Source organism: Coturnix japonica, chromosome 1 (genome assembly GCF_001577835.2).
Source record: "Coturnix japonica isolate 7356 chromosome 1, Coturnix japonica 2.1, whole genome shotgun sequence".
In the NCBI taxonomy this organism is placed as follows: Eukaryota; Metazoa; Chordata; class Aves; order Galliformes; family Phasianidae; genus Coturnix; species Coturnix japonica.
In genome coordinates, this window is record NC_029516.1 from 140041494 (window position 1) to 140063682 (window position 22189).

The following is a 22189-nucleotide window of genomic DNA, read 5'->3' on the forward strand; positions in this document are numbered from 1 at the left end:
TTCTGTGTCCAGCTCTAGGCTCCCTGGTAAAAAAATACAAGGATCTCCTGGAGAGAGTCCAGCAGAGGGCCATGAAGATGATACGGGGGCTGGAGCATCTCCCACATGAAGAAAGGGTGAGCGACCAGGGTCTGTTCAGCCTGGAGAAGAGAAGGCTGAGGAGGGGGGATATGATCAACACTTAAAAATATCTAAAGGGTTGGAGCATGCTCTTTGCAACAGTGCCCAGCAACAGAACAAGGGTAATGGGCACAAACTGAAACACAGGAAGTTCTATCTGAACATGAGGAAAAGCTTCTTTACTGTGAGGGTGACAGAGCACTGGTACAGGCTGCCCAGAGAGAACGTGGAGTCTCCCTCTATGGAGATACTCAAAGTCCATCTGGACACTTTCCTGTGTAATGTAATGTAGGGAATCTGCTTTAGCAGGAGGTTAGACTAGACTCCAGAGCTCCCTACCAGCTCCTACAATTCTGTGACTTCCTTCATAGAAAGTAAGTTATAGTCTGATGCTAATTCATGTATTTTTTTCTATTTCTATGAGCCAGAATAGTTGCAAGGAATGTGACATGAAGCACAAGGTCCAAGAAAAACGATGTTGAGATCTGAAACATGCATTCATTTGAACACTATGAATAAGACACAATTTAACAACTTGGATTATAAATATATATGATGGTGTTTATTTATTTATTTATTTATTAATAATTCAAATATATGTTACTAAGTTCATTGCAAGCATTATTTCCACACATTTTATTCCCACCATAGATCTAAAAATTATTTTATACAACATAAGATCAGTTCACAGGTATAAAGCAACAATTGTAAACAAAAAGAGTTGATTGCCTCTATGGGAAAAGAGGCATTATTATGGTGACAATGTCTTTCTTCAAAGAAAATCTCCCTACAGGATTTTCTGAAGTACTTATTGAAAAATGCTATGGGGATGTTTTCTTCTGCAGTTTCTTGTACCATACAGGTGCCTGTATATTTGTCTGTAAAATAAAGAATGTATTAGCTATGAGAAAGAGTGAAAGTCAGGATACAAACATGCAACCTATGCTGAATTTTCTTTCCTTCCTATGTAGTTCATAGTGTTAAATCATTTTTTTTTTTTTTCTGCTTAAAGAAAGTAAATTAAGACTATGTATTCAAGGTTGTTACTACTACGTATCTGTATTTAAACCAGCCAACTTCTAAGTTACAAAAAGCAGATAAGGTAAATGATTTGTTTTAAAATATCAAACATGAGTCAAGGGTACCACAAATATGTTTTATTCTAAATATCATTATCCCACATTCCCTTTAGAGAAGGGGATAGAACTCATGAAGGAGATTTTGTTTGTTCCATAGACCAACACGTTGTACAAAATAAGAGCTATCAAACATTATAATAAAAAAAAAATAATAAAAGAATTTAGCAGTTTTCTGATGGTGCAGAAATAATGTTATTTGTAGAGAATTATTTGTGAGCAACTTCTTGTCTTCATAATCCTCTGGGCTACTGCACATTCAGGATAGTACAGAACATTCTTGTGGGAAATTCAGTGGTTGTTTATATGAAGAAATAAAAAAAAAAAAAAAGAAGGTGGAACAAGGTTAAGAACTCTTCTACATTCAAATTTCAGTATTAACTTCTGCTTTTGCTAATATTTTTTCTTTTGTCTGTTGTCTCTAGACTCATTCTCAGTAGTTCGTTGTCTTCCCTCTGTTTGTTCTTTTCCTCCAAGACTTAACCGTCTTCAAATTCAGTGGGCCTTAGATCCTTGTCATGTTTAAATCTCCATCATTCTCTCATTTTGAAGTTCTCAGTTATAAAAATAAATCTGCTCTATTTGTACAAGCTATTAAAATTCACTAAATTGGCCTAAATGGGCAGGACTTTAACAGGGCTATTAAATTATTTCCCCATCTAGTAGGAAACTCCACCATCGGCTCATTTGCATTTTTCTACTCAAAAGTTAGATGAGGAACAATTTCAACATATCAAAGCGTTTCTTGTCCTAGATTCCCACATGATTTCTATATCCGTAAGAAAGGCAGGACAGATTATACACTCAAACCGTGGATCATCTATACAACCTAATGATTAGTTCACGGTTTGTCTCTGTTTTGGATCGCTGCACCAAAGACAAAACTTTGGGCAATATGATTTAGCACTTCCAAAAGGATTATGGATGACACAGCATATGGCATGCCTTGTACCTTTAAAGAGTCTCATAAAACTGTCTAAACAAAATTTGAACCACTAAATAATCTAAGTAATTGTCCCCAAATGCCCTCATGCCATACTCAATAGATGTAATCATTCCCTACATGTGTACTATAAAATCATTATCTGATGTGTCGCAATACAAACCTTACATTATTTGAGTCTCTTTCAATTTTAAGAAGATTCCACCAGAAACAGAAATACCAAAAACCAACCATATATAGATACATATTTGGACCAAAACAGCAAAATACTGGGCCCAGGGAAAAAAAAAAAGAAAAAGCGGGTTGTGTGGATTCAACCACCCTACCCTAGAAGGAACACAGCTGCAACCATTGTAAATACAAATTATCATTTGCTTTGTGACTAAGCATTATAATTCTCTTAAATTCATCATCTGAGACGCACTTACAGTCAGAAACTTCTATATCATTTTCTTGAAGCTTTCAAATACTAAGCACTAAATTCTGTAGGAAACCTGAAGCATTAAAATCCAAGCTTTTAGTTACTAAAGGAATGAAACAAGGTTTTGTAGTATCAGTTATCCATACTAACAGAAATGATAAAAATCCTGGGCATATGCCTGCATGTATACACACATATGCAGGAGTGTAAATACACATAAATACATTCATTTCCTCACTGCTGCTTCTCAGTGTATCTGTACACAATCAGCTCATGCTCAGGGTAGATTTAAAATTGTGTACTTATTCTGTGCTCATTACAATTTTGTGAACTGATAGTAATATAACTGGCTTACTTTTAAAAATCTCGTTTACTTCAAAATTCAGATGCATGAACTACCAATCATGTAAATAACATCACAAACTGCAGTTTGTCTCCTCAAAATCGACCACAGCCATACAAAGTTGCAAATATTATGCAGAATAAAGTATGTACCTCCTTGAAGTACAAACCACCTTTCTTCTTTTTGAAGCATGAGAAAAATAATTAAGAAGTTTATGGCACTTACTCTTAGCAAAGTACTTACAAATAATGTTGGCTTGGGCCTAAATATATTTTCTTCTTCATGTTCTGGCAGCAGTTTTACTGAAGGGCTTAATTTGTTTTCTGCAGTCAAAGTTTTTAAATTAATTTGAGATGGAGGTAAATTCTGTTCCTTGTGTTTATCCTGTAGTTTAATTAGAATCTGTTTCATTACGGCTAGTTCCTGGAAAACCATAAAAGGGCAATATTCAGTTAATCAGTAAAATTACATTTGGATCTGCTTTGTTAATAATGAATTTTTATTCACCAAATGAAACACATAAGTAGATCAAAAATCCAACAAGCACCAGATAACTACCACTGTTAACTAACTGCATATTCATAAAAGTAAGAAAGTGAAAAACGTACACAGGATTTATGCAACTCAAATTCTGTACTGAATAAATGCTGTAAAAGAGACCATTTGTTGTGTAATAAGAAACCCACTATCTCTTTTAAGTTAAGCTTCCATTTAATTTAAAATAATTATTTTGAGTTTGTTTTGTCAGACAGAGGGAGTTTACCAACCCAATTTTAATGTGATAAGTTGTACTTTCAGGTGTCGGGTCTTGCACAGAAGTCTTACTACTAGAAATATACCTGTGTCTTTACATGCAGATCAGAAAAGTCAATGCAATACCTTAAGAAGACTTACAGTTAAAAATGGGATCAAGTGGAAAAGAAATTTCTTGAAACACAAGAATTTCCAATATAGGAAATAAAAGGAAAAGCATAAGGAAATGCTCAGTTTTTTTGGATATTCTAAGAATTGGTTTGGTAAACAATCTGATTAAAAACAACAACAACCAAACAACCCCAAACACCTTTTCTTACTATTTAGCTGAAAAAAATATATATATTATTCAAACATTACTGTAAAGTGAGAAAGGAAAACTCACGGTAGTTTGTGACTTTAAATGGCTGCCTTCTTTTGTTGTCATGCATCTCCTAGTGCCTAAAGTTCTATCCCCTTACATGCCGTCGGGGTAATTACTCTAAGTTACAAAATTTAGAATATTTTATCTGTTCTACATTGTACATAATTCATGCTTCATTACTGCAGAGCTACGTTAGCAAAGTCAGTAGAAACACCATTCAAAATGTAAGATAATGTTGTATCTTTTTAAACTCAATGTTTTTGCTTTCTTACTTATTATAGCGCTGCTGTCTTCAACAAACAACACTGCTAAAATATCAGCATTGTCATTAGCATTCTATCATCTCATATCTCAACCAAAACAGTCACTCATATTTATAGCCGAATGACAAACATTTGCTGTGCCTTACCTATTTCTTAATAGTTGCCAGAAAAGTACATTGATGCACATTCCGTTTTCACTGCATTATTAATAAGTAGTCAAAAGAAAAGCCTTACAAAACACTCTAGCCATATAGCTTCTCTCTGCCCACTTCTGCCTTAATACAAGTATTTTTACCTAAAGTCAAAAGAATCACATCTTTAATCTGCCCCAGACTCGTTCAGTTACATGAATGGGTGTTACACTACACAGACCAGCTTTATTGAGTGTACAAATTGTTCTTGTATCTCAGTCATTTAATATTAACTATTTGCATAATTCAGCCATGTGTAGTGGCATGTTAAAACAGCATGACTGCAGAGCAGCTGTTTAAAAGGACTGCATAGTTGATGCCAACATGTTTTTCAAAGTTGTAAACTCTGCAAAGATGCTGCCAAAGTGACACATAGACAGAATTTCTTGATGAAAATAACTCATGCAAGTATATAGCAAATACGTACACCATCACAGGAGATTAAATGGTACATAAACAATGTTTTGACATTAACAAGTGCTGTTCCTATAGTTAAACTTGGCTATTCTGTAGACCAAATAGCTGCACGTTTGATCAAGGCAAAACTCCCAAACTGTCAAGCAGATTTATTTCAGAAACAGAATTGAAACATGGACACGTGGGGTCAAATTCTCTCGTGTCAAGATCCTCTCAGCACTATAAGGTCTTCTCTTCTCTGCTTGCAGTCTGTCCTTTACTTTACAGCCCTGCCTGTTTTCAGACTTAGAATAGACTCCGGAGTCAACTCTGATATGAGCTTCCACTGTGATTGGGGAATTCTCAAATGTGAAAATATGGGAAGGAATGACAGGGAGTTGGAATGGCAAATTACTCCACAATTAATAAATCAATTTGGCATCACAGCCAAATGTAATACAAGAATTTAGCTAAAGTTGCCTTAGTATTTGTTCTAAAATCATGTTTTCTGGGAACAATATATATTTTTTTTCTTTTGTGTAGAACAACATGCATTAGTTTCAGGATAACCTGAGTAAGGGAAGACGTGAGGAGAATTGGATGGTTACAATTCTTATACAATTCTACCGTGTCAAGTCCATAGTTTTATGTCAAATCAGTCCTGTGGGATCTGATCAATGTCTATAAATATCTAAGGTGTGGGAGGCAAAGGGATGAGGCCAGACTCTTTTCAGTGGTGTGTGGCAATAGGACAAGGGGAAATGGTCACAAACTGAAGCTCAGGAAGATCTGCACATGTGTAAGAACTTCTACATGGTAAGGGAGACAGAGCACTGGAACAGGCTGCCCAGATGTTGTGAAGTCTCTTTCTCTGGAGATATTCAAGACCCACCTGGACGACCCCCTGGACGACCTGCTGTAGGGAGCCTGCTTTGCAGGAGGGTTGGATTAGATGATCTCTGGAGGCTCTTCCACCCCCTACAATTCTGTGATTCTATGCAAATTCTTTATCTACATTATTCAATTTGGTTCTTCCATGCACTGGAGAAACCATGTCCCAAGACCTCTGTAGAGATACCTGGCCCTTGCTGCTGGCTTCTGCAGTTATTAAGAAAGCCATACTATAGACATTATGGAGTGTCACTGAGCTGAGGCTTTCAGGTCTGTGGACTTTGGCCTTTGAGGGCCATACAGCCCTTCCTGGGAGGAGTACAAGTACTGGAAGCAGGGAGTGGATTCACCCAGCTCCTCTCTGTACCTGGCTGCACAGCTTTTGTCTCACTTCCATCCACTCTTCACCTCAGGAATATTATGTGGGGATGTGTAGCAGCACAGACAGGTGGAAAACAATGCAATTAGCACAAAAAGGTGGGTGAAGATGATACAAGAAAGAAAAAATTAAGTATGAAACTGGCACAAAAACACTGCTTACACACAGTGAGTGTCACCCACACGAATAATTATCAGCCCCATACTGTACTATTAAATATTTTGAAAGTCTATCCACAGAAATCTAATGAATTTTTGTTTAAGGGTGCTAACCTGTTCTGGCTACTAGCACAAATGCCAAAAACACAAAGCAGTGACCTGTTTGACACATGGGATTTAGCTCAAGCTTATAAATTTACATGTCTAAACTTAAGTACCTACACATGAGGTAGGAATCTGATTTTCCATTACAGATGATGTAGCTTGGAAAGTGAGTCAACCCATTCAAAAGTAGACACCTATTGGCATGTAGGCTGAATCGTGTTGTGACAACACTAACATATTGACTAGGTTGCTAGCAATGAGGCTACTATGAAGCAAAGGAAAGAATGCTCACCATAGACACCTCCTGTAAATACCTACATTAAGGTGTCATAAGCTGAATCCATTTCTCACCTCACTCTCTTCACTTTTCTTATCCTTCTGCTTCACATAAAACATCCTTCATCCCAAATAGCCAGTGTGCAATTATAACATCTAACATCCTATATTCCACTTGATTAGGCATATTTAACAAAGATAATTTGAGCTATAAAATAGTATTTGTAACTTCTGTCATGTATGACCAGTACACAACTTTAATTCAAAGTAAATGATTAGAATGAATGGACTGAGAACAAGGGGAGGGTCAAAGGGGGGAACTGAGGAAAAGTAAAATATATTGTGTTGTGAGAATAACAGATCAGTGCGTTTCCATTTATTCTCGCCCCTCACTGCAAGAAAGACATTGAGGCCCTGGAGCGTGTTCAAAGGAGGGCAACAAAGCTGGTGAGGGATCTGGAGCACAGGCCTTATGAGGGGAGGCTGAAGGAGCTGGAAATGTTTAGTCTGGAGAAGAGAAGGCTCAGGGGAGACCTTATAGCTCTCTATAACTTCCTGAAGGGAGGTTGTAGTGAGCTGGGGGTTGGCCTCTTCTCTCGTGTCATTACTGATAGGACCAGAGGGAATGGTTTCAAGCTACAGCAGGGGAGATTCAGGCTGGACATTAGGAAATATTACTTCTCAGAAAGGGTGGTGAGGCACTGGAATGCACTGCCCAGGGAAGTGGTGGAGTCGCCAACCATGGGAGTGTTCAAGGAAAGACTGGATGTTGTGTTGAGGGACATGGTTTAGTAGGAGCTACTCGTAATAGGTGAACAGTTGGCCTGGATGATCTTCTAGGTCTTTTCCAACCTTGGTGATTCTATGATTCTATTATTTTTTGCACTGTTATGTCAAACAACTTTAACAAAACTTGCAAAAGGAATTTTGTGTGCCAATATACAAATAGTAGGTTTTTTGTTTGTTTTTGTTGGTGTTTTTACTTTTATTGTTTTTTGTTTTTTTAATTAAGAAATGATTTATTTATTTGTGTGCCCTGGTGGCGCAGTGGTTAAGGACGCCGCCTTGCAACACTGGGGCCCGGAGTTCGAATCCCCCCTGTGGCGCAAGTGGTAGAAGTGCCGCTCTGCTACACAGAGGCTCGAATCCTGGGGGCTGGACTCGATGATCTCTAAGGTCCCTTCCAACCCGCACGAGACTATGATACTATGATGATACTATGATTTAGTTATAGACAAAGGATAAGCACCAACATTTTCCTTGTTCTTCCATTAAAATATATTCTGTTTGGGATTTTTTTCCTAATTGTACTTTGTTAATTATTAAATTGAATGCTATCAGTGCTATTGTTGTGAAACTCTTACAGTCTGTAAATTGTTATATCAAAACCACCAACCTTTCAAACAGGAACAAAACCAAGAAAGTGTCAATCATTTATAAAAGGTAAAGGAAAAAAGGCAAAATAGGTGCTGCCAGCATACTCCTATTTCAGTAGAATTTGAGACTCCAATAATGATGTTTGATCTTAAAGCAAGTGAAAGGAAATTATAGTTTATTTAAATTTGTTTTTGCCTGTTTATAAGGATAATTGAACTAGAAACTACAAGAATGGAGACTGAAGATCAGTTTGGGAATAGGAAGGATAAAAATTGATTGCTTCAACTAAATCGACCAGCAATGTAATTAGAAGATGGAGATGAGCAAACAGAAAAAAAGGCAGCAGTTTCAAATATAAATGCATTTAGAATTCCGAATTCTCTTAACAGCTCTATTGACGTTGTTTTTATTGTCCTTGATACATGCAATACATTTCTGGTACATATATGTACCAGAAAAGCCCTTTACATTTCCTGAATACTGCAGAAAGATAATGTTGAATGTAAAAAAACATATCTTAATTATATAATCATAAAAGTTAAAAGGAATCTCCTGATACTGAAAATTACTGAGACAGAAGGAATGCCATTTTTTTAAGTCAACAATTGAAGTAGTGTGTAAAAAATTTGTCTACATTAGGCACAATAAGTACTTATCAAACAGTAATTCCATTTTTTCTTCAGTGTATTGTCAAGCAGTGAGAGAATTTTTCTTGTGACTCTTTCATGTAATAATAAGCAAACAAAGAAAGAGTCTTCTCAGTGCATTCAACAGATTGTAAAGGCCCTTAACATTATATATGTATATAATTATAATAAATTAAACATATAAAATGAATTTATATAAGCACTTAAAGTAAATTTAGATGCCATGTTCTGGAAGCAAATGCAAAATAACGGTGTTAAGAAAAAGCAACTGACTTACAGGAATCAGTTCCATAAATATCAGTTCCTACGTTATGCAGCCATGTCTTGCACTTCCAAACACTATCCATAAAATAATCTTGAAAAGAAACTTCACGCAGACCAGATGGAATGGTTGCAAATATTCAACAGGGAGAGACAGGTAACTTTCTGGACTAAAGTTAACTCATTCTGGTAGTAAACAAAGTTTTAAAATTCAATTAACTCCATCATAGAATCAGACAGTGAGTGTCAGATCCATCAGTCTCCCCATATAGTAAAGCCCATCATTACAGCATTCAGATAAATATCTCCTAAAGCAAAAGTGACCCTAACAGCAGCACCAACAGTTACCTGAACCTTTACCATGGCAAACTGTATTCTACTTTTAGTTTTGCACATAGAATTTGTGATTACAAACTTCACTTTGGGTTAGAACTCCATTTTGAATCAGAAAACTTCTATTGTGGAAGCTAAACGTTATGTTTTTTGTGCTAGAAAATGTATCACATTCTGGCAGAACCATTGAATTCTGATGACTGACAAGAGTCCCTGAAGAAGAAAACAGCATAAATTCCCAGTAAAAGAAACAGGCACTAAATACTACAAACCTTAAACACAAAAGCCCATTCCAGTGACAAAAACAGAAAAATCAGCTGAAAGAGAGGCAAAAACAGATGTTTTCCTTTCTCAGAAATGTTAATCAAAACTTAAGATCTCTCAGAATTTGTGAGTCAAGTACTAAGACAGTGGTTTTAGATGTGTCATCTCCCATCCTCCTCAATCTTTATGACTCGAGTAAAGCATATATGTTTACCAGCAACTTTGGAAAGCATGTATTCCTCATTTTAACTGCCATATGGTTCCCATGTGGCTAAATCATAACTCAGAATAAAAATATGTATCCAGCCTGGAGAAACTTGTGAGATGATAGCACTGTCCTTATGTCCGAGAACAGCTGAGTGTGCAGTCCTCCTTGCATGGAAGAAGACCAGATTAAAAACTGCCTCACAGCAGTCTTAGTATGTTACCTCTTGTATCAATGACTGGACTCTTCTAAATGTGGGAGCCAAATAGTAGGGTTGAGTTCAGCAGCCAGCTGACTTTGCTGGCTGTACTTTAATCTTTAAAACGACAACAACAAAAACAACTATAATAGAACATGCAAGTGAGGGATGACAGCTCTGATGGGATGAAAAATATGTTTGTGTTAAATCAATGCAATCTTTCTTCACATGCATACACTCTCCAGCTTAGGCATCTATTGTAGTCTTCAAACAAAAAGTCACAAGGAAAAGCAGAGTTCAGAGGTTATGGATATGTTAAAGATTACTGATTTGAGAAACCCAAAACAGCAGTTAAGAATGCTAAGTCCATTTGTTAGTGCTTTGTAAAAAGTGCACTTGTGAATTGATTTCTCAGTTCCCCAAGAATTACACTCAGATCTCAGATGTTCTTGGGAGACCTGAGAAAAATAATTTCTCTAGAGAGAAAGTGATCTAAATCTGGAAATGGGCAGGGCAGGGTGGTTCAGAAGAAACTGGCTTCACAGCTGTCTGTCTTAGAGGGCTCAGTGGGTCAACTTGCTGGTCATATAAGGTGATGGTAAATAAAATACTAAGGATATTGTCCTATATGAAGTCTGTGCTCAGATCCTTCTTAGATTCTTACCGTGACTTTCTGTGGAAGTAAGTTCTGTTTTAAAAGCAAAGTCATATAATCTAACAGCCAATGCCAAGAGGGAGAGGGATCTCTCTGAAATTCTGCTTTGGATCATGTGACCAAATTGTTAGGTGGACTTCCTCACATTGAACTTCAGACAACTTCTATAATAACATTTATACCTAGGCAAACTAACTTGTTTGATTCCTCTCTGTATGTGTTGGTGAGATTCATAATTAAAACTTCATTTAGATGAGGAAATTGTAAATCACACCTTAATAGTGCTTGTTTTTCTTTTCTGACTGCAAATCCAAAAGGCTAGATCCAACTCTTCTGCTGTGTTACCTGACATCTCAGATTATCTTTACACTAATAATCCTCTTTAATATCACCAGAGACCTGTTTAAATGGAGGTAAACAAACAAGTGTCTTCTAATCCTGATTGCTGGCACTGAATATCCAGTCAGTGACTGGAAAACAGACCACAGGACTAAAATATAATCCTAGTTCTGCCTTTCTACATATGCTATGGCTTGCATATTGGTGAAGAAAAGCTTTAGTATGGTACTCTTAACTCTGGAGCGTGCCCAGATAAAGGAGTCCTATATGTGTCATTATCCATGATTGAGACTCTCCAGCAAAAGTAGTATCTAGAATGTATCCTCTTCAGAATAATGACAATGAGGAACAACAATTATGATGTTAGGAACCATTTTAGAACTGTTCTTCATTGGCTTTATTTTACCAAACAGCTAGAGACACACTAAAATAGGAGAGAGACATTAGAGAACATAGGAAGTTCCCCATGAATGTGTGCAACAACTTCTTTACAGCGAGGGTGATGGAGCACTGGAACAGGCTGCCCAGGGGGGTTGTGGAATCTCCTTCTCTGGAGAAATTCAAGACCCGACTGGACACCTACCTGTGTGACGTGGTGTAGGGAACCTGCTTTGGCAGGGGGGTTGGACTTGATGATCTCTGGAGGTCCCTTCCAACCCCTACGATTCTGTGATTCTGTGATTACAGAAGCTCTGTTTTATGTACCAGAGAGCAAAATGAAGCAAATGCTAAGTCCTACAATCTACATATGATTGCAGATGGACAGGATGCAGTGGCATGAACAATGCAAATTCAGCTTCATGTCAGATCTCAAAAAAGATTTTAATAACTACCTATGAAATTAAGAAAGCATCACTAATGTTTGACATAGTTGCATCCTCTGATGCTTCTGAACTGGCAATATTAGAAGTCCGCAAGAATTCTTGTGTGAGATCTGAACATATGGTCGTGTTAGGCACATGGATACAAACTGTAAAGTTGGAAACTGGAAGACACAATGAAATGTTCTGATCAAACAAATGAACCTGATAACTGGGTGATGGAAAGATGCCAGACCATATGCAGGATGTTGATAGCTTCTCTGCACTACACTTAGTTCAGGAGTTCTCTATATCCAAGCGCATATAAAGCCTTAAAGTGAACTGATAGATCTGTGACAGATCTATAAACTACTTCTGGATGTATAAAGTAAATGCATTAGAACAGTAGCAACAATAAAATGGCACAGTCACCACAGAGAACCAATTCTACCCTTCTGCCTATTTCAGCTGCATGTTCTTAACTGTTAAATCCAATTTCACAAGAAAAATACAACATAATTTGTCTCATGATTCAGAATTTGCATGTTACTTTTGAAAGCTTTTTTCTACTTTTTCTATTAAAGGTAAAAAATATATTTACAATTACGATGAAGACTAAACTCCCAACTATTTTTTGATCTCAGTTATTGTGACATGTAGTCAAATTTAAGTTTAGTAAAAAGCAAGAGTAAATTCCACATAAAAAGACGCTAAAAATGCAAATATGTTAAAGCAGCCTTACTAGCACATGCTGTTATGAAGAATTTCCTGTATTTTCCAAGAGGGTAAGCATACTACTACAGTTTGATTTTCCCTGTCTTTAGTATTTCTTATAAAGTACTTAGATTCAATTTCTATTTGGTAGCATTCAAATGCTACCATCAAATGACCCAAATAGAAAAAAAAAAATTGCTAGATAAACAGCAGAATGTGGCTGGAATATCCACAACCAACGCTGGAAAAAGGAATACAAAGAAACAATGGTTTCACATTCAGAAAACCCTTTTTTCAACAATTTCTTGCTTCAATGTCTATCACTAAGTGATACTGGCTCCTTCAAAATTGTATCATTTAAAGCAGACATGCCAATTCTACCTCATAATCCACAAATTGCATTTTGCCTAAGAAACTCTGTACTGAGAGTAAAAATGTACTGGACTTAACATTAACTGACATTACTGAATCCTGTGTTACTATTGTTTTTTATAAGATTCTAAATAATGAGTTGATGATTAGTTAACACTGGTCACTATGCATATATATTTATTGTATACAATTGCAAACATAAAAAACCTAGTAAGATTTTCTGAATAATACTTCCAACAAAAGAATTGTACCCAACTGTTAAATCCTTCCTCTTCCTAAACTCAGTATTTGGAATTCAAGTTTTATTAAAGTTTGACAACAACAAAATAGATAACAAAAATAAGGAATACTGCTTAGGAGCATTTTTTTTTCTTCATAAAATAGGAGCTAGAAACTTCTCTACACTCATTTAGCACTGTAAATGTCACTTTGTTTCTCCAAGTTTTAAGCTGAGAATAGCTCCAGGGCTTACTTGTGATGCAGAAATGGCCCTGTAATCTACTTAGAAAACACGCAGAACATTAATAGAAACTAGAATCTTGGAACACAAACGCAGCATAACAAAAATGATAATTACTCTGTGGCTTAACATTTAAAAAGAGAGCTAAGCACTGTACATCAGCATTTTTTTTTATATAAAACAAGTTGCAGCACATAGATGAGCAGGAAGTCATTCACTTTTGAAACACAAATAATTTTGACATTATCCTGTACAATCTTTTAAACAAAAAAGATGGGGAAAAAGCAGAGCTAGAGATTGTTTGAAGGCACCTGTTACCAATCACTTCATTTCAGTCGTATCTCCCCAACCCCTGCAGATAGTCCTTCCTTTCCCTCTTGCCTACAAAGAAGTTTTCTCCTTTCATCCAGTAAGCTTCCACCCCCAGCTAAGCACGTACTGCCTTCCCCCTTATGACTCCAAATCCTTTTGTGAGCCTCTGAACTTCACTCTACCTCTGTTCTTGAAGATGGCAGCTGTTGCTACTCTCCAGGTTCCTACATCCAATACATCGGCCTCCTGTCCCATGTTACTTCTAGTCATCCTTCTTCAGCATAACTTAATTACAACTAAGGACAGTCTTAGCCATTCTGTAAGGTATGGCTAATAATAAAAGTGATGAAAACTCATCTGGAATCCTCAAGGTCACTGCTGAAATGGAATGAAATGGTGCAAGTAGTGAATTTAGCAGTGAGAGACACTCCTTAAGGGGAACATGAAAGTAAAACAAATATGAGAATTTAAAAGTAACTGATCAAAGAAAGGTAAAACATGCTTCTTTAAAAAGGAAAAGAATAAAACCATGAATCTTTTCTTTTACTTTTATGGGTAAAATAGTGGGATAACTATTGAGAAGTGATAATGTTTTGTGCAAGATACTGGCAAAAGATGGCATGTGCACACAGACTACTAGATTCTAAAAGTATTAAAATTTCAGAACAATCTCACAATTCCTGTTGTTTCTAATAATCCACCTAACCATGCCTGAAGTCTAATTCATCAAAATGTACAGAAATCCTTGGGAATTACAGCCTGTTTATTTATAGAAGCTCTCTGAAAAAAAACCCAATTAGAACCATTAACAAACTATGCATATTCTAATAGGACTAATTAGTAGCTGTTCCTCCTGCCTAATCACATGGACTCCCTCCAATCTCATGCACACAGTGGAAAATACATTAGGCAAACATTCATTAAAAAAGCAAAAATATGAGAGTTTTTCCATATCTTGAGGATAATGAAGTAACTATTTTCTGTTCTTAATTTTATCTCACTCTTTCATTTGTTCTGCCTTTTTTCTCTGCTCTCATCCATTACCTACACAATGCTGCCTTATGTTTCTCAACTTGCATTCAACTGAGCCCCTTTTTGCTCCAACAAAACAAGCTACATATTTAATCCTATTCACATACGAGCTGCAATGAATTTTCTTCTCTTTTTTTTTTTTTCTTTTTCTTTGGCTAGTGAAGAAGTGTCTTTTTAAAGAGTGTTTTCTTCTGTTTCATTTTGAAGAACTTACTGGAAACAAAGACAACTAGAAAATGGTAAAGATAAAAGACAATACTAAGGATAATAATAAAGACAACTGCAAAAATGGCTAAGGACAGTAAGGCCTAATCTCTTTGGATGTGTCATTATTATTAAACAGAACAGCACCCAGTCTGAGCTGGACCACTGTACCCTGACAAACTATGGTGGATAAGTATTACCTCGCTCCCTTGTTCTGTTGTGGATCACTTTAAATATGGTTAGGAAAGGTTCATTGCTGTTCAACAATCTGCCGCTCTCAGAAGAAAGGATGGATGAAATTGCACCAGATTTGCCTCCTTTTGTTCTTTGGAGTTTCTGCTGGGATGGTTCCCAGCGGGTTTTGCATCCTCAAGAACATGGTATGTCATTAATTCCTATTTAAACTTTACATGATTTTGGAAGTTGTGAATTAAAACAAAACAAATGTCTCAGTGTTAAGGTAACATAAACATCACATGGGCCTAGAGGAGGCTATTGAGTACAGAGCTAATCTAGTCTACAGGACAGCTGTCACATGCAGTATGAAACCAGTATGGCTGTGGAACAGGGATCCCTGACCTTTAGTATAACAGATGTGAGTTCTGGAATAAAGACCCAAACTAAGGACCACTATTCCAGAGTGTGCATGCGGTGTATAGGTGCATGCATATGCATGTACATGTATCTATTCCACAGTTCAAATTTTAAAAAACAAAGTTAGTTTTGATTTTTAAGAAGCTCACAGGACTTTGGAGAGTGGCCTTTTTCAGGAGACAAGGATTAAAAAATTAATGTGATTGTAAATTCTTAAAACAATACACAAACTGAAAATGTAATTTGCTTGGGAAATTACTTCCAAATTGCAATCAATTCACGTATAAGAAGATTACTTAGGGAAAAAAAAAAAAGAAGAAGAGTTAATTCGCATCTAGTAAGGAAAAATAAACACTGAGGAGATTTTCTTTTCAGGCCTTTAATCTGAAAAATGTAAGGAAAAAAAATGACTGTGATTAAGATACTGCATTAGCACACATGGATTCGTGGCTTAACCTCTGCCTCAAACTCTGTGAAGTTTTGGGCAAATCACCATTTTTTATCTTTTTTTTTATTGTGCTTGCTGCTTCTACCAAAGAGAGATAACACTTTTTTGCTTCATTGTTGTGAGGACAGTATTTGTGAGGTCATCAGTAATTGTGATGAAGGCCAGAGAAATATTCAGTTATAACACAGGACTGTTTTTACACATTGCTAAAAGATAGGGAAAACGTTGAAAAGGGGAAGTGTTACATGGTAGAGGAAAGCATTACGCTTATTCATAAAATGGCGAGTCCTGAATCTGATTTGGAAAGCTTTTAATCATCTAACAGTTATATAAATTCAACATAACAGCCACTCAGACAATGAGCATTTTAACATTAACCTAGGTAGACTATTTCTGCATGAACAGCTCAATAGGAATTTTTTACTAACTCAGGCACACATATTTAGGCAGATGTAGCAATCAATTCAATTAGAGTGATACAGTAATTTACTGACATAAGCTAAACTGATTTAAGTAAACAAACAGCAATCAAGCCCCATGTGTTTATATCCATTTAACTGACATATCAAATAGATGTATTTAAACTACTATTAGACTTTTACTGCTACGTCCAAAGCAGACAGCCAGTGCTTGGTTTGTGGTTGCTAACTGAACTTGAAGAGCTTTGGCACAGTAACACATGTATGTGTCACCAAGGCAGGTGACTAGTTCAGCAAGTATACATTCTATCACTTGTATGTACAGCTGCTAATATAGTAAAAGTGCACAGATGTGTAAAGGAAATAAAATCTCAGCAGATTTTCAAGTCATTTTAACCAGTATATGATATTAATGTGCTGATAACTATTAATGTCTGCACAATTGTGTTCTAAGAAATTAATGGATATTACAGACAACCTTTCTTTGCACTATTCATGGTTCACCCTTTTCTTTCTTACTACAATATCCTTACAATATTAGTTTTATATATTAAAAATTACTCTTTTGCCAGAGGTGGTTTCAAGCAAAATAACTAACTAACTAACTAAAAAGTAGTGCAACTTAACTCCCCTATATTCATATGAACTAAAACTGTTCTTCACACTAGAGGAATGTCTATTTAATGGCTTTCTATAGCTGTTTCTTACACCACTATCTCACTTTATTTTTCTTTTCATGTTTCCTGTTAGAAAAATAAAATAACCTCCCCATTCATTAGAATGTTTTTGTTGTTGTTGTTGTTTTAATACAGTGGATTATGTACACGTATAAAATATATAGTTTGTTTATTTTCAAGACTTCAGAAATTAAGTTTCTACACTCTGCACTTTAAACTGGATAAGCTTAAAGTAAACAGCTTTAATTCTGCACATTCTAGCATTCCTTTACAATATGTTTGCGTCTTAAATAGCTGAAGAAATAGTACAATGCCATACATCAAAGCATAGCAAATTTACAGCCTCTTAAATGTAAGTCAGAAAATGACTGCTAAAGGTTTTTGCCAAAAATCTTAGTGCTGACAGACTGTCCTTCCAAGTTTTTATCTGAGGTTTGTAAGCCAATGAATAAAGTCTAAAATTACACTTCTGATGTTCCAGAATACCAACAGCAACAACTGCATTGCCCATGAAAGACAATGGAAGTGCCAAGATCACAGAGCTAATGGTTAATATCTCTTTTAGTCAAAGTTTGATTACTAGAAGGAAAATACATACAAAAATCCACAGATCAAGAGCGTCAGCTGGAAAGATTTAGTGGATCCATCCCATTTAACTTTAGCACTTCACAGAGAACTGCACCTTTAATGCCCGTAAGTTGCCCCAGTGGCACAGTGGTAGAAGTGCCGCGTTGCAACACTGGGGTCCAGGTGTTTGAATCCCCCTGTGGCGCAAGTGGTAGAAGTGCCGCTCTGCAGCACAAAGGCTCGAATCCCGGGGGCTGGACTCGATGATCTCTAAGGTCTCTTCCAACCTGCACAAGACTATTACCTATTACCTATTACAGATCAGTGCTACCTGAAGAAAAGGATAAGGTTTGGATACAGACAAAGAAAAGCACAGAAGCTTTGTGTGCTTTGCTCTGCAGTTCTAGACACAAATGCCTGTCACACTCTCCCCCAGGCACAAAATACTAACGTATATGTATTTTTCCTCGCTCTTCATCTTGGTGGGCCTTTTTCAAAGGTTCCAAGGTTCCAGTGCACTATTACAGAAGTGCCAGAGCTGGTGCAAGATAAGGACAGAGAAGGAGAAGGCAGAAGCAAAGCAGAAAGGCAGTGTTATAACTATCAGGTCAAATCAATCCTAATGTGTAATTTCATCCTGATTATTTCTGAAGAAAAATCCTTCCTTTTTGCACAAAGACATTAGGTCAAGAAAGGTCCACCTCTGAAGGTATAAGGCTATAGGCTGAGTTGGATGAATCAAGGTTCAAGTTTTTTGTGTGTGGTTTGGTTACCCATGGTGAAATATAAAAGGGTTTTTCTGATTGAAAAGATAACGCTAAGCACAGATAATAATGCAAAAAAGTTTGGATTTGATATATTCTTCTAAAAAAAAGAATACATTTTAGTACAGGTTATTAATGGGAAACTCCACTGTATCTCTGAACAGCGTTTTAAGCTCTTCTGTTGGATCTGGAAAAACAATTACAAACCTTACTGGTTACCATGATAAAATGTAAAATTTCTTAGTGTGAAATCATGTGAAAATCTTGGCTGTACTAACTGTACTTCCTAAATGCATTGAGGGGCTTATGAATGGCATCACAGTTTCTTCTGAGAGCTCAAAGAGGACAGCAGCACTGTGAAGGCCATATAATGAACCTCTAAGAACATAATCGCAGCATGATTCCAGATATCAAACCTGCTCTCAAGTAATAGTTTGCATATCCATATGAGGAAGAAATCCACAGAAATTGTGAGTGTACCAACAGATTCTCAACCATTTACATGAGAAGCCAGATTAAAAGGTTTTCCTAATTCATTTACTAATTAATTAATGAAAGAAAGGAAATAGAAGGCCAAGAAATAATTGAAAAAAGCAAGCAAAAAGAGCACCTTCTATTTTTCTCCTGAATGGGTGGCCAAACATTTTAAGAAAGCACCTAGTCAAATGACAACTCTTCACTTTAATTTCAGAGTTCAGTATTAAACTTTCTTCTTCCAAGATAAAAATAATGATAAAGGAAGCAAGATTAACCATAAATATAAAACCTTTATGTAAAAAGTATGCAAAACACTACAGTTACTTCAAATTCAGAGGGTATGAATCCAGCTGATATCACAAGGAGATAAAAATGAAAAAATGACAGCAACAAAAAACAAAAAATCCACCCACCCTCAAACTCTTAACATTTCATCAAAAAATGAGTTAACGCACCCTGAGACCACACAGGCTGGAATACCTGATATCAAAAGTGTATACTTATTGAAACACAGAAAGACAGCACTGACACTTGCGCTTGTACTTTCAATGTACTTAAAACTTCAGTTTATATTAACTGCAAATATCTTAGTTTTATCTATTCAAGAATTCTAATGTTCTTACTTGAAAACAAGGGTAAAAGGGTAATTCCTAACATTAAATGACAGTTTAATATGCACAATGATTAAACAAGACTGATAGTGATCATATTAACTAACAGAATATAGCGAACGCTTATCACCTTAATTCATATTTTTTCAAAATACCTACATTAAGGATTTAAAGATTGCATATTACTTATATTCAAAAATAGCCTGCCTAAATGGGATAATTAAATTATGATGTTGCTACATATTTCATGTAGTTTTTTCTTTATTAAGATGGCAAATAAATTTACTTCAAGTCTAACTCTTTGTAAACTAAGTAGCCCTACTCTGTAAAAGATTTCAATGTATACAGATATGCCTTTTAGAGAAATTAATAAATGGTAAGGCTAGTGGAAGAGTAGCATTAAAAGTCAGAAGTTACAGGCAGCATTTGGGATGAACAGAAGTAAGAAAAAGCAAATATAACCACTTTCCTCCCCCCCCGCCCCCCGAAAAAGCAGCTTGTTCACCCCTTTTCCTCAAACAATTTTAGCTCATGTTTATGTTTCTTTAATTTTTTGTTTGTTTGTTTGCATAGCACTAACAGTTCATAGTGTTCTTTCCCAGATATGTAACTTCTAATGTTTCTTTTTCAGTATTCTTTTCTGCATAGGAGACTTGAATAAATATTATCACTGATGGTTGAAATAATACAACTAATACAGTTGTCTTACCAGATATAAAAAGAAATCTGGCAGAAATGTAATCATGCTGGAAATACTTTCTCAATTTCTTAACACCTAGGGTACAAGGAACATTCATGAAGAAGTCTCACTCAGCCTTGCTTACACCGATGGCCACAGCCTGAAAATACTGAGCAGCAAAATGACGTAAGGAGCAATACTACTTGGGAGAGAAGTGGTAGGAATAGGAACAGGACATTTTGATGGAAGTAAATCTGAAATTAGTCTGCCAAGAGTCTATCATGTTGGAAATTCATAAATTCACTACAATTTATACAATTAATTCATTAATTTTTTCAAAGTATTTTTCATATCATTAACATACTAGCAGGTTTGTAAATTATGTTTTCTATTATATTAATAGATAGCACTGGAATTCATATACACAAAAAAAGAATATCCAAATAAAACCCAAGGTAAATACGTGCGTTAAGACTCAATCTTGAATTTGAAATTTAATTATATGATGTAGATAAAGACATTAGAAATAAGAGCTATCAAATGATCACTTCTGACGTACCTACTGATGATCCTACTATGTTAATGACACCTGAAAATTACTCTGGGGAAGCATGTTCAATTACTCTCCTCTGTTACAGGACTATTTTAATCACTGCACACGGAACTTCACAAGCACAACATCAATTCTGAAAGTTATATGTAAAAACTACTCTAGGAGGATATTGCATCAGATGACCACCCAGTGTGATTCAGCATAGAAAGTAAACACATTAAGAACTCGTGTTCTTTTTACTTTAATTTAAGGAGATTCGAAACTGAGATCTGATCTGAGGAAAAGGACTTAGTAGTTTTAGCTTAAGCCAAGGCTCACTTAGTCTCAGCTGTCAGTTTCTTTCTAACAAAAACGGTTTTGTAACTCATTGGCACAGACAAACTATTGGATCAGTTCACCAGATGAGTTTTGGTGTACTGATCTAAGAAGGGAGTTTTGGGCAATAGCGATGAAAGAAGATGGGGAGAATTTTGGAGATGTAGTGAGAGGACCTCAAGAGGTAGGTGAATAGTCTGGTTTCTGTCGAAAGAATGCTATTAGAATGAGTGACAAGGATACTTTAGGAGAACTGCAAGTTCCTTGAAAGCCATCTTGTCATCTCTTTTCTCAATCAGAAAAATGAAAAGGCATTTTTAGAGAACTGTTGATATAACGACTTGAAGATAATCATTCTGAACCAGTAACGGGTTATTTAGGCCCCATTACCTTGTGTATGTAGTTTGTCTTGCTTTTTCTCACATTCATAATTCTTGGTTCATTGATGTTTTATTTTCTTTGCAGATCTTTGCCAAGACATTCAGTAAGTCTGGCAGAGCACTTAACCACTCCTCACTGTCAGCTTTTGTTTTTATATCTTCACTATTCTGTAACTTCAGCAAACCTTCCACATTACTATTCACTCTTTTCCAGATTTGTTTGAGGAATTCCCTAGGTAAATTTCATTTATTTCTATCCTCTTTTACAGACATTTAATTGCAGAAGGATTTTCTCCCATATTCCACATTAGATTCGTCTCTCAATATTGTTTAGGGTAAAATCTTTACAAAAGCCTTTTGGAAATCCCAATATAATGCATTTATGCCTAAAGTGCAACTTTTTGCACTTTTAGATGGGAAAGTGTATTCCAGAAACACTTTGACTTCTTGCTTGGATGAAACTCAGGTGTGTATATACAGAAATATGATTCTGGATGAAACCTAAGTGACTGCTATCTTGTTTCCTTTCCTCACCCTGACTTTCTCCAATAGATCCCTGTCTGGAGAGCTCAGAATTGGAAAGTACTTCAGATATGACCTCACCAGGGCAGAGCAGAGGGGAGGATCACTTCCCTTCACCTTCTGGCCACACTTTTAAAATGGCTACCAGAATACCCCAGACACCACTGGCCTCCTTGCCCACAAAGGTACACTACTGGCTCATGGTCAGCCTGCTTAGCAAACTGTTGTACATCAAAACACCGATGTTTAGGTTCTCCATGGTGCCTGACA

General features: G+C 36.2%; 1 protein-coding gene across 2 annotated transcripts in view; it reads right to left on the minus strand.

The window, feature by feature from the left end:
- Positions 1-660: 660 nt before the first annotated feature.
- PIBF1 (progesterone immunomodulatory binding factor 1) overlaps positions 661-22189 on the minus strand; it is a 127680-nt gene continuing 106151 nt past the window's right edge. Inside the window, exons 16-17 of one of the 2 annotated variants that reach the window (XM_015851649.2) lie at positions 3207-3386; positions 661-998 (exon numbers count right to left, since the gene is read on the minus strand). In XM_015851649.2, coding sequence (XP_015707135.1) covers positions 942-998; positions 3207-3386 — 237 coding nt within the window. In that variant the 3' untranslated portion in view covers positions 661-941. Of the gene's footprint in view, positions 1536-3206; positions 3387-22189 lie in introns of both variants that reach the window. The other variant, XM_032442063.1, reaches the window with a different exon arrangement.